Source organism: Diplotaxodon limnothrissa, linkage group LG10 (genome assembly GCF_057381915.1).
Source record: "Diplotaxodon limnothrissa isolate DT_005_m linkage group LG10, D_limnothrissa_male_GT1.1, whole genome shotgun sequence".
Classification (NCBI taxonomy): domain Eukaryota; kingdom Metazoa; phylum Chordata; class Actinopteri; order Cichliformes; family Cichlidae; genus Diplotaxodon; species Diplotaxodon limnothrissa.
The window spans coordinates 8,729,607-8,742,386 of record NC_140605.1 but is presented as its reverse complement, the minus strand read 5'-3'; the positions used below and the strand labels follow the sequence as shown (position 1 = coordinate 8,742,386).

General features: G+C 39.8%; 2 protein-coding genes across 2 annotated transcripts; both read right to left on the bottom strand.

Annotated features, from left to right (window-relative positions):
• Positions 1-25: 25 nt before the first annotated feature.
• ggnbp2 (gametogenetin binding protein 2) lies at positions 26-9,090 on the bottom strand. The gene is made up of 14 exons (XM_085363379.1): positions 9,011-9,090; positions 8,080-8,187; positions 7,793-7,873; positions 7,412-7,665; positions 7,081-7,179; positions 3,679-3,792; positions 3,349-3,558; positions 3,080-3,254; positions 2,805-2,993; positions 2,588-2,720; positions 2,350-2,475; positions 2,127-2,272; positions 1,813-2,025; positions 26-636 (listed from the first exon to the last, which is right to left on the bottom strand). Exons 2-14 carry the CDS (start codon positions 8,170-8,172, stop codon positions 433-435), a joined length of 2,037 nt encoding a protein of 678 aa, XP_085219505.1. The 5' UTR covers positions 8,173-8,187; positions 9,011-9,090; the 3' UTR covers positions 26-432.
• Positions 9,091-10,802: 1,712 nt separating this feature from the next.
• On the bottom strand, positions 10,803-12,659 carry pigw (phosphatidylinositol glycan anchor biosynthesis, class W). The gene is made up of 2 exons (XM_085363380.1): positions 12,644-12,659; positions 10,803-12,272 (listed from the first exon to the last, which is right to left on the bottom strand). Exon 2 carries the CDS (start codon positions 12,267-12,269, stop codon positions 10,803-10,805), a length of 1,467 nt encoding a protein of 488 aa, XP_085219506.1. The 5' UTR covers positions 12,270-12,272; positions 12,644-12,659.
• Between the last annotated feature and the right edge of the window lie 121 nt (positions 12,660-12,780).

Genomic DNA, 12,780 nt, shown 5'->3' with positions numbered 1-12,780 from the left:
AAAGGTACAACTTTTATCACTACACTAAAGTGTCACCAAAGAGAAACAAAGTAGAAAAAAAGAAAGAATAACCCCCAACAAAACCCAAACATAAAACAAGATTCCTAAACTTTATCCCTACCATCACAGCTTGCAAAGCTTGATTATTGATTCCACTGTGCTTACCCCGATTTCCCCCAGAGAAGACCAACAAATAGCTAGGCTTGGTCAAAGAGAGCTACAGGTAAGAAGTGTCCAAGAAATGAGACGTGTGTTGGTGTGCAAAAGAGAGAAAAAGAGATGACAAAGAGAAGATAAGAATCACATTTACTATAAAGGAGAAGTGACTGAACAAGACACAAAAGGTACTCCAAGAAATCTTTCTAACAATGTTGCAGCAGTGGTCGTGAGTGTTTTTTTCCCCTCCCCCAGTAGGGAGATTTATTAGTGCAGTTAGTTGACACTAGTTGTGGCAAACCACTTTCCACAGACCGGCTTACTCCGCTCAGTGGCACGGCAGTAGTTTGTGAATTTCTCTTTCAGGAGCTGTCGGTACTGGTGGCGGTTGTTGTAGAAAGACTGGTTTCTTTCTAGAAACGCCTGAATTTCATCCTGCGTGAGACAATTCTCTTCGTCGGAAGTCACTTCTGAGTCATCCTGTTTTAAGAACACGAGCAGAATAGAGAACGTGAGAGCCAGAACAGAGACGTAACCTTCTGAATTTCTGTAGGCAGACTACAAGTAAAGATGTTTTTTGTAACCAAAAGAGCTAATCAAGAGCTGAGAAACGTACAAAGCATTTTAACTGGGTGCTTGAAGATGCATCTCACCGTCATTTAAGATGTAAGTAAGTGAACTTATTTTTCTTAGTTAATCATATCCGTCAGATAAATTTGCAAGACATTGATAGTGAGCCACATACAAAGCTGTAATGCTGTGAATGCTATAATTACATGAGTGGTACTGCAAGTGTTTGATATACAAGTATAAGCCACTATTTTGAGGAAAAAGTATGTTCTGTAGATGCAACTTTTACATCCTGGTGACTTGTGGAAATTAAAGTTATGCATCTCTTGCAGGAGCTTAAAAATAAATGCCTGAATAACTATGTGGGGCTGCTGCAGACATAGTGGCCAAGTGGTAAGATGTGCTTCAAGAAGGACTGTGTCCAGAAATATTGTATTAATTCTAATTTTAAAAACCTGATATGTAGCTTAATGCAGAAAACAAGCCAGCTTCCCAGACAGTTTTTAAGGTAGGTGTGCTGAGGTTTAACTGGGCCATGCTTGAATCCTTTATATTCATACTGATAATCATTTATTGTGCCAGTATTCCGTTTTAAACTTATGCAAATATACCTGAAATCAGTGTGAAATCACATCAATCATGTGTGACGATTTTGTCAGGCAGCAATAAATCCAGATACAAGCTTGCTGGCTGAAGCTCATCTGAAATACAGGCTGCCTATAATCTTTGTAGGAATATAAAGTGTCTAGGCTCATCTTCTTGACAGTCTCCTCACTCACAACACTCATAATAAAGCTGCAGTTCATGTTAGTGTTGCAAACTTTGCATCTGCACCTAGGAGATCATTCATCAGAGGCTCTATGTAGATTGGAGTGAGTAGAGCAGCAGCAGTCAGAGTTTGTGAACTGGGTGAGAGAGATTGTGCTGCTCTGAGCAACTGTAGCATAGCAGTTGTGTATAATTTATTCACACCATACTATCTGACTGTACGTTTTTACCATCCAGTCTCCAAAGCTCAAAAAGGTATTGGGGACATTCCTGGGTAGTAGTTACTACATCTCTACAGTTAACATATTTCTCACTTACCAGAAGTTCTACAAGACTTATATTTGCCATTGCAGGCCTCATGTGAAGGCTGAGGTTTTTCTGATGTACAGTCCACGGTAACCGTAGAGCAATACTGGCAAATGTATCGCCACATAAGGTGGAAAAGATTTCTTTGGTTCGACATGTGTGCGTTGAAGGCGGACTGTGGCCTGTTGTGTTCCCATCTGGCATGAAACCTTCACCCTTATGAGCCTGTGAAAATGTGCATCATGTTAGTGGGTAAACAGTGCTAAAGATTTTGCATACAGCATATAAAAACAATAAAAACAAAACTGTGTACTTTCTCGCCTTACCTCATTGCTACAGAACCCCTTGCCCTTCCTTTTTTTCTTTTTACTCTTGCACTGTGCATTTTCCTCAGAGTGTGGCCAGCAATCAACACAGCTGTCCATTCCATCCTCCTTGTCTTCAGCACAGTGATGAAGGTTTGGGTCATCTCCTTCAGAAGATAAAGAACCGTGAGGCAAAAATATGAACAATATCCTAAATTGAATCTTTGTTCTTCTCAAAACAGACCTGCTTCATCGTGGTTGCAGATTCCCTCGGAGCAGGCGATGTCAGAGCCTTCTCGCGATCCCGTTTCGCTGCCTTCCATACTTGAGGAGTAGCCGCAGTCACTTCCATTGCTGTGTGCTGACAAATCTGGAAAAATGGATGAGAACATTTGTTTTCCAGCTTTAAGCTAAGACCCGTGTTACTTATCCAAAACCCTCCTTAAAAATACAGGACTGATGTCTGTGTACATTTGTTTTACCTTGTTTGGTGTTGTCTGGGCAACGACAGGAAGTGCTCCTATTGGTGGCGACGGTCTCATCACAGCCGGCTTCATCCTCCTCATCGTGGCTACCACAGACCTTGCAACTGCTCTCCACAGACTCAAGAGAACCCTGGGAGTGAGGCAAAGAGAGATGTAGTTGCAGAACAACAAAGATAAATAAAAAAGGAAAGCCAGATTATTAGATCATGATTACCTCATCAAGATTCTTCTCCTTGTCCTCTCCCTCCTGTTCAGATGTATCAAATCCGCACTTGTTTTTGCGTCGATTTTTTCGCTTTTGCCTCTTTTTCTCCTGCTTCAGCTCTTTGGCTCTCTCCTCCTCAGACAGCTCCTCGACAAACTGCTCCAAACGGCTGATGCCCTGCATCTTCTCCACTGCCATCTATGCATGTAGTGAAAGGGACATTACCTTGGAGTTGCAACAGCCACAGTGCATTTATCATCTGATAAACACGTAGCCATATGTACCTCAAAACCTTTACGTAGTGCATCAATTCCCAAATGGAACAATATCTGCCAGGTCTGCTCCTCGGCTCGGAGTTTCTGCCAGATCCTGTGGAGCCGCTCATAGAGATGAATACCCAGACAGGTCAGGACTTCCTCTTGTGCAATGTCAATGGTTTTTGCATGTCTCTCTCTGCGTCTTAAGGAAAAAGTTAATAAATAACAATCAACTGAAATCAGAAATTATCAAAAGGTAGAAAATTACTCAAAATGAAAATTTGAGCCCGACTTACTCGTATCCTCCTGAGAACTCGGGCTCTGCCCTGCCAAGGAGATGAGCGATAAAGTCGGTTTCACAGCAGACGTGGATGTGCCGTTCATGGGGGCAACAGCACAGTCCCTCATACAGCGCAGCACAGTACCCCTTCTCTTTATTGCAGTCCACCTCCCCAACCAAGATGTTATATGCCCTCAGCACTTTATTTTTACAGTCTGTGCAAAACCTGAGGACAAAAAAAAAAAAAAAAAAAAAAAAAAAAAAAAAAAGAACACACCATTAGTTTCCTTTTAACAACTAAAAAAAGAACATTTTACAAATAAAAGTTAAGATAGGTAAAGATTACCTGTGTTTATGCAAGTATGTCTCCAGCGTCTCAAGAAGACAGGCACTGTCAATCAGTACCACCTCATCTCTGCACTCCTGAGACATCAGCTCCCACACATCCATCCAGCTTCCCCTGTAACATACAATTATTACACCAATGTCATTCCAGTGAACAGTTATCAGCTTCTAAACCTGCAGAAACTGATTTTTTGGAAACAGTGGAGATAAAGTCTATCCAATACTGACATGTCATTTTAAATAACACGTTATAACACTTTGGATATTTACACAGACAGCAGACACAGACGTGTTATCATTATCATCATTAGGAGTCATCTGAGGCCAGTTATTTTACCTCTCTTTAGTGAGCTTTGTAAAAGGGAAATCTCTAGCTCTTTAGCTTCTAAATGCTCTTCTATGTTGATTTCTATTGCCAGTATACATATTATGAAAAATGCTATACTGCTGTGAATATCAAGCAGAGGGGCTTACAGACTGACATGCTAATACCTTGATTCACACAACAGCATTATTATCAGCTTTAGAGGGATTGGCATAAGTTAGCCTGTTTTGCTTTCAACAACTTACTGACCAAACGCAACGACCACCTTCAAGCTCTTCAATGCCAACACAACACAACTGAATGAAAGATATGGGTGTAACCAGGAGTTTCAAACACTTTGATCAACAAGACTGGGTGTAAATGTCTTAAATGCATGACTGTGGTAGAGCATGGCTTACAGGCATATTTTTTTCCTAGCAGAGCACAACTGACACAACACTGAATATTTGTCTACCGCAAATATATCAATAATGCCACTCGTTTGTTTATATACTTTTTCTTCTTCGAAAGAACATGTTAGTTTTATTTAGAAAAAGCGTCATGCAGCATGTCCAGAATAGCAGCTCTGACTCTGTTTCACTACTTGCAGCACAAGTAGCACAGTAACATGAAGTGTTGCTAACTAGTTTGCTGGTAAAGAACACTGAACTCATCAGTTTCCTTTTTCAGCAGAGCCACAACATATGCAATGGTATATGCAATGTATATACACTTATACTGTCACGTAGGGCTGCTCGATTATGGCAAAAATGATAATCACGATTATTTTCACTGAAATTGAGATCTCGATTATTTGACGATATTTATTTAACCCTTTAAGACCTACCATAGAACCAAGTCCGCCAGAGCTTATATTATATTTTTACATGCTGTAGTGCCATTTTTGGGAGCATTTCAAGTTGCTATACATCAATACAACTGTTATAGCCCATATTTTAATAATATGTATGCATTAAGTCAGTAATTAGTAATTAATTACATTAGTAATTACATTAATTGCAAAAAAGTGCAATAAACTACAAAAAAATTGAAAATCTTTTTTTTTTTTTTTACATATATTTCTACTTGGGGAAATTTAAGAGGCTTATTCCTCAAAACTTTAAATACAAAAAAGTTGCAAAAAATAGTTTACAACAACAGGAAATTTATTTTGAGTGTCTTCATAGTTTTATTTTGGAGATACAGCAATTTTTATATACTGCAGGAAAAACAAAAAACAATCCTATGATGCAAATTTGCAAAGAAAACAGCATGTGCATCAAAATAAACTATTTCCAGCTGTGCAATTCGAGTTCTAAGCATCCCAGAAACTATTCAGAAAAGTCAAACATGACTTATAAAAAACACCAGTATAGGCTTTTAAGGCCTACAAGTAAAAAACTACATTTTCCGCGAAAATGACGTCACTTCCGGTGTCTGTCAGGAAATGGCGGACATTTGATAGTTCGTGTTGACATCTTTTTCAATGTGGGAAGTGTTATGAACAGCTGATCGGATCGGCAAAGTGTGTTTCTGGAATATTATGTTTTTGTTCCTGCAAACGCTTTTTATGCAATTTTTGCAAAGCTATATGTGGAAGGAAACCGTGGCCGAGGACAAGCTGATGGCATAAGATGTAAGTACAACTCCTCCGGTTTCATATGCAAAACAAATTATTGCGCTAGCTTACGCGGTTCCGGTTCTACAGGGATTTAAAGGGTTAACAATAACAATGTATTGAATAATGACTTTAAAAAAATAATATAAAATAGTGTGCAAATACTGATAACAGTGCAAATGTTTGCAATATAAAAAATTAATGAAAAATGTAAACATTATGTTTAGTGAACTTTGCAGTGTTGCTCTGTGGTGCAGCTACGACACCGTAGCAAAGTTTACACACTATGTCTACTTGATCCACGTCTGACTCCGCGAACCCATAATGTTTCCACACCACTGAAGGTTTTTTTTTTTTTTTAACCTCTCTTTTCAACCAACGGCAGTCACTCTCCTCTCCAAATAACTTCGGCTTAGCTTTCCGAGCTTTCCTCGGGTCCTCTTAATTGTTGTGATGCTGTTCGAAATGCAGAGAGGTGCGCTCGATTTGCCACACGGAGCAGCGCGAGAGTAAAGCACGAGGGGGGGGGGGGCTAATAATCGTTGAAAGCCCAGATCGTAATCGTGATTAAAATTCGATTAATTGAGCAGCCTTACTGTCACGCAAAGGTTTAGGGTTACTAATGAAACCTGAAGCACTACAATCAGCCGATTTCAGTTAGTGTGTCAGAGGAGGAAAACAGCAACGTAGTTTAGAGTGTGAATATGGACATTTTTTTCATTTGCACAAAAGAACGAGATAAATGGTAAAGTGGAAAACTGCATCCAGGACAGAAACAACCACATTATGCTGCTAACAAAACTTCGGTTCTTTTGCAAGCATCTGCACAGACTGCATGCTAAAGCTAAGCTAGTAACTGCATTATTTTCAAGAAAAGTGTTGTGTGTAATATGTGGAATGGTGGCTTGAGTCTGCAGAGGCCTGCAGAGGCAAACATGTGAAAATGTGCATCATGCTAGTGGGTAAACAGTGCTGAAGATTTTTCATACAGCATATAAAAAGCAAAACAAAATTGTGTACTTTCGCGCCTCATCTCATTGCTACAGAACCCTCTCATTTTACCTCTTGCACTGTGCAACTCCAACACTGATCACAATAAACAGCGTGAAGACCTCAACAAACATGTACAAACATTTGACCCACAGCATTCAATTAATTCGCATGAGTGTTGCTGCTTGGTGGTTACTCTCAAAACGGAGCCAAAGAGAACCCAATGAGAATCAATAGGAGAATTGATAAGAAAGAAATCAATAACGGATATCGATAATTGAATTGGAATTGCTAAATTCTTATCAAATCCCATTCCTAATGTGTACACAGGCCATTTTCAACAAGTTTACCTGAATACCTGATCATGTAAACACAGATGAAAACCGTGTTTTGTCTTCTGTCACAATTTTCTTAATTCTTTCATTTTGTGAAAAACAACATCTGAAAGAACATGTTAATGAGCACAAGATAAAAGTAGGAGCATTACTCACCCCAGAGGTTTCGGCTTGTGTGTGTCTAAGGAGTGTAACTGGCAGCGTTTGTTCTTTTTACTTTTCGGAATAGCGTCAATCACGTCATTCAATTTTGCCCTGTTAAAAAAAATTTGAATAAAATAAAAAATGTAAAAATTATAACGACTTTAAATAAAACAGTGTAAGTACACTACTATCATCTCTGACACTAAACTGGTAGAGTGGCAGTAGCTACTGTCACTGCTTGTTAGAAACCTGAAAGCCTTGCGTGTACATATAAGAGTTAAAAATTTATATTGATTAGCACTCTGACCTGTAATAAAGCACTGTATTTTTCTCTCCAGCTTACCCATGGACATAGAAGAGCGTGTAGAGTTTCTTCACATCTGCCAAACATGTCTTGGTGACAGAGAGCATGCCTGTGGGTTTCACAGTGAGGGGCTCCAGGGCTGGGTTCCCCGATTCCACTAGATGTGAGAAGAGACGCTCCACACTTCGTCTGCAGCCCACGCATGGAACCAGCTGAGCTAGTGCACTGTACACCTCTCTTGATGCCACCATCAGAGCAATATTCAAGTCCTGCTGGTTCAACTTGGAGTGATACTGTGAGCCAAAGAATCACCACTGTTAGCAAATAACAGAGGGCAAGCTACCTCTTTTAAGCTAAGCTTGTGTAGGTAATAGGATTTTTTTTTTTAATTTTAGAAGAAAGGAGTAGAACAAAACTCACCTCAGAAAACTGTTTCAAGTGTGAAGTGTTTATTTCGTGACTATCAACATCCATTACACTGTCAGAAAACTCCATTACCATCTGATGAGAGACACGAGGTAACTGTAAGGCTTAACTGTATTCCTGTGTTACATTTTAATGTATATCAAATGAGCATAATCACAGGCAAAACTGTCTCTTTGCTTTGACACTTTAACGGTACAGCAGTCACATGCTAGCTTCATTAACATTTCTTTTCTTTTTTTTACTGTGGCTATACCAAAAGACAAAACAAACAGCTTTCTCACCGTGAGTGTTTCATCGATATACAGGGGGATCTGTCTTGCCAGAAATGGGTATTCCTCTTCCCCCTCCCTGCAGATTGCTACTAGGCGTGCCATGACTTCCAGTTCTACCTGCAGATTACACACAGCAAACCCCCTGATCAATTTGAACACAGGCTACAACGAGCTAATGCTAATCTGGTGCAGGTTACTACCGGCCAACAACACGATCAAGCGATCTGACAAATCACCAGGTGCAAAGGGTGCTAATTATCAGCCATTTGCTGAATTTAACTACATGTGTAATGGTGCAAATGCAGATATAGAAACTTGGATACAGATTTGTACCGACCCTAGATTTATCCTGCTAAGTTAGCAAAACAACCTGGTAAACGAGAGCTTCAACAGATGACGAGAGCTGAATTGCGTTTAATGTCGTTATATTCATTTGCACAAGTTTGGACCAAAATAATTCCAGTCATTAAGACGTGTTTATTAGCGCTGGCATTTTTATCGCTGAGCAGGATAAACCAGTAACCGGCGAGTAGCAAGTTATCATTAGCATGTTGGCTAATTTCATTTCCCAAAGCGCTTTTAGAAAGTGAGGAAGCCAGTCGGCGTATTCAGGACGCGATGTTCTCCTCATAACGGAGTGTATGACAGCTTAACACATACTTTATATGTTACAGTGTTGCTTTAGTTTCCCTACGCCCTGTCGATGCGAGTAAACTTGGTTAACTTATCCGTTTGCTGATCGTCAGCGTCGCGAATTCTACAAAGCTAACATTAGCAAGCTTGAATACGGCTAATATAAAGTTCAGCTGGGTGACTGGCTACTTAGCGTCCGACACTTTCGTCCGTTTTTTTTTTTTTTTTACCAACACTTACACGATTGATTTTTATTATCTTGGCAGATAAAGGCGCACGACTACAACTAACTATTGATTTTACTTACCCTCTCCTGAAAGACTCCTTAAAGAAATAAACAACTGCGACAGTGAGAGAAGCTGCTACGGTGGCGGAATCTTCATTACTGATTTCACCTTTGCCCTGCTCACGTAGGCGCTGACGTCTTAAAGCGTGCGGCCTACAGAGGGCGCTATGTTGGCAGGAAAAAGCCGATTCACGTTCACATTGTAAGTGTAGATTGAAACAAATCATAATCTTAGTGTATCATAGAGTATAGTATATCATATTATAGTTCGTGGCAATTCAGACATAAAACTAAACTTAAATAAATTCATTCATTGTAATTTACTGGATTCTTTAGAATAAACTGTTTCATGTTTCTAGAGCCGATGATAATGCTCATACGTTTGTGAGGATGGTGGTGGGAATAGACTGGTGATAATGCACAAAGTGCATAATTTTAAAATGATTAAACAAAGCGTAGATTTTATTGTCATATTTCGTTGTATAAACTAGAATAACCACTGAGATTTGAGTAGAACATTACTGTGAGAAAAAGAAACAGGTGCTTAATAGCTGCATGTTACATTGAGGGTTAGGCTATAATTTTAGCTCATTTTAACAGTCAGATTTGACAGTGAAACAATTGTGATGGAGTTGAGCTTTATTCAAGGGGCCAAATAAAAATATTTAATGAAACAATTGGGAAATGCAAGCATTTTTTCTTCACAATCCCCTTCTTGTAGGGTCTGAGAAAATAACTGGTCAAATCAATATAGTGACAAATTATTAGTTTAATAATTTATCAGGAGTCCTTTGGAAGTTGCAAATTATGGACATAATTCAAAGATGTTTGCCATGGCCTTACTGTCTGCATGTGCATCTTTATTTTACAGATTGTGATCAATGTCATATTCCAAGCCTTCATGACACTTTTTTTCTTCCCATCATTCTACTACATTTTGATCTTAGTTTTATGTGTCTAAACAATGCAATTTCTTCATTTAATTGTCCATTATTTTCTATTTAACCCTTCTATTTTGTGCCTGATCAATAGTTTGCATCTTGTGTTGAAGTCCATTTTCTCTCATTAAGTATTTTCTTTATGATAGACTTGGATAATGATGATGAGTGGTTTCATGTTGTACAGGGTTTCATCTTTTTCATGGAAATGATACTGCGATCATTCACCATTTTGTCTGCTGCTGATATCCTGTTTCTTGAACTTAAAGAAGAAAGTCTGCACCTGAAGTCATGCTGTGGTACTACTTTTAGCTGCTCCTGTATTTCCAAGATGTAGGGGTGATAACAGCAGGTAGCTCCGCATATTTGGGTTGACATATTTTTATGCCAGAGGCCCTTCCTGAAACAACCCTCAAAGGATTTTTTTTGTCCAATCCCAGGACTGAACTGGAAATTTTTTACTTGTTAAGCGAGTGTTTAAATCATTATTTTACTGTGGTATTCAACTAAAATAATTTTTTTAACCTGAATGCATAATATGTATGCGCATAACTGTAACAAAGTCCTTCTTCATCTTCAGTTTAATGTCACTCACTGTGAGTGGAATGCAGAAACTAGCAGCAACAGATTACATTTTAGAAAAATGCATACAAATGCAAAATAACTGAGCCTCACTGAATATCGTAGTTCATGTCCTCATTTATTCACCCATATACATATAAAAAGATATTTGCATAAAATATTCTGCACAAGATTATTTTCAGCATGTAATCTTTTAAATGTCAGTTGTCTGGACTTTCAACGTCTGTTACTCGAGCAGTAACAGACATTTAAACAACCTTTAAAATAACACAAATCCTTTTCAGTGCACAGAATTACCAGAATTTGACTGTAATTCCATAGAAATGTAATACATATATCACAAAACAATTTATGAACATGTACAGCAGCAAAATACACAGTGAAAAAAAAGTGCTACAATTAATCGTGTCCACAACTGAGTTGGTCAATCCTGTCATGACATTGGCAAGCAAGAAAAACAGCAGCTGATTCCTGCTGACAGCTTGAATGAGGCACAGTCTCCCTATTTCACCGCTCTTTTTGTCACCATCGTAGTGCTTTTTGTACAAATTCCATGACGAAGGTACAAAGTGACAGCCGGATGCTCTTTTAGAGAACAACAGAATGATATCAACTAAACCGAGGCAGGACAGGAAAAACAAGGACTGTGCGACACTCCAGAGGTAGAAAGGGAAATTGGCCAAGCGGCGAGAGACTGGTTCCACAAGCGTCTGACATGTGTGCAAAGCAGCATACAGGGCGAAACTTCCCAACAAGAGGCTAACAAATGTTCTGAGCCACTCTCTAACATTGGCTCGTGGCTGCATCACATAAAGTCCAATTTGAACTCCTGAAAGGTAGATGGCCACATAGCCAAATATAGAGAACAGGCCCTCTTTGTTAGCGTGCAGAAAGTCCTTTTCTCTGTCAGTATTGTGGATGATAAAAGCTTTGAGCCCTGAAGTCTCCAGAGTGAACTGATAAAATCCGCTGATCAGAAGGGCAAAGATCCACAGCAGACTGGTTGGTAAAACAACTAAAAGCACAGAGGCCATAACTCTGACGATGGCTAGTGTGAAGAAGAAATTCCAGTGGACGCCGTATTCTGTCACGTGCTCGTGGTAGCTGGTCATTTTGACACTCACTAGCCTCCCCATGCCAAGAGCAACCAGGGGCCAGACAGACAGGAGCTGCTTTGCAACATGACTCATTTTGGACCCTGAGATGTTCCTCCTCCGTGCTTCAGGGCACACCAGGGCATTTGCGAAGATAAACGCTCCAACTCCAAAGTCCATAACCCCTGTGCCATAGGTCTCCGTTTTAGCATATCGTCTTGGGAAGACACTGAAGTCTACGGCCAGAATGCTGATGGCTGTTTTCACATTTACAAACACCCTGAAGAGAGTCACAAAGGGAACCTGATTGAATTCAACGTGACTCTGCAGAAAGGCGCTGACAGTGTTCTTCGGGCACCCACAGCAGATGTAGCAGAACACACAAGCAGAAAAAAAGGTCAGGCTCACGGCGACCTGGTGGAGAACGCTGCTCAGAACAGTGCACGACAGGATGAGGGGTACAATGAGAGCACAGAAGTCTAGAAGCAGGTGAGAAAACAGAGGGTGTGGTAGTGGCAGGTTCCCTTTGGCTTGATAGTAAAGTATCAAAAAGAGCCCTCTGTTGACAACACACACTGGGGAGAGGAACGAGCCCAGGGCCACCTCCTCCAGGCTGGTCCCATTGAGATTGCTGACAAATGCCTCCTTCAGTTCCCTCTGAGCCATGGCCTGCACACATTTAAATTCATTATTTTAGACGCTGAAAGAAAATTACTGGTAAAATCATTGAATACGCAACACAGACAGTGGAAGATTAAACCATCATGTGTTGATTTTGCTGGGACAAGGATAGACTTTCTGAATAAAAGCTTTACAGGCGAAAATACAGGCGAAGCAGCCTTTATTAGTAGACACTGACTTTTAACGAAGTACTGGGAAAAACAACGTACCTAGATCATCAGCTGGATATGAATTTCAATTTGAACTTGCAAACATAATTTCACCAGTGCTTACTCAGTGCAGGATAGGAATTCATTTCTCTCGCCTGCTCTACGTCCTTTACACGCTACAAAGATTATTTACAGTTTATAAGAACTTACCCAAGGTTTGTCTGTTGCGGACTGGAAATAGCTTACAGATATACCGGTTTTACAGCATTTCTAATTACAACTGCTGAAAGCCAGGAGACTAACCCAACCATGATGTCTGCACCTACAGAGAATGCCTTCGCTCATTT

Excerpts from the sequence above, each read along its gene's own strand:
- ggnbp2 (XM_085363379.1), bottom strand. The coding sequence starts at position 8,172 with ATGGCACGCCTAGTAGCAATCTGCAGGGAGGGGGAAGAGGAATACCCA. Across the intron at positions 7,666-7,792 it reads ACTTGAAACAGTTTTCTGAG|TATCACTCCAAGTTGAACCA; the intron begins GTGAGTTTTGTT and ends TTTGGCTCACAG. Across the intron at positions 3,793-7,080 it reads CACAAGCCGAAACCTCTGGG|GGGAAGCTGGATGGATGTGT; the intron begins GTGAGTAATGCT and ends TGTATGTTACAG.
- pigw (XM_085363380.1), bottom strand. The coding sequence starts at position 12,269 with ATGGCTCAGAGGGAACTGAAGGAGGCATTTGTCAGCAATCTCAATGGG.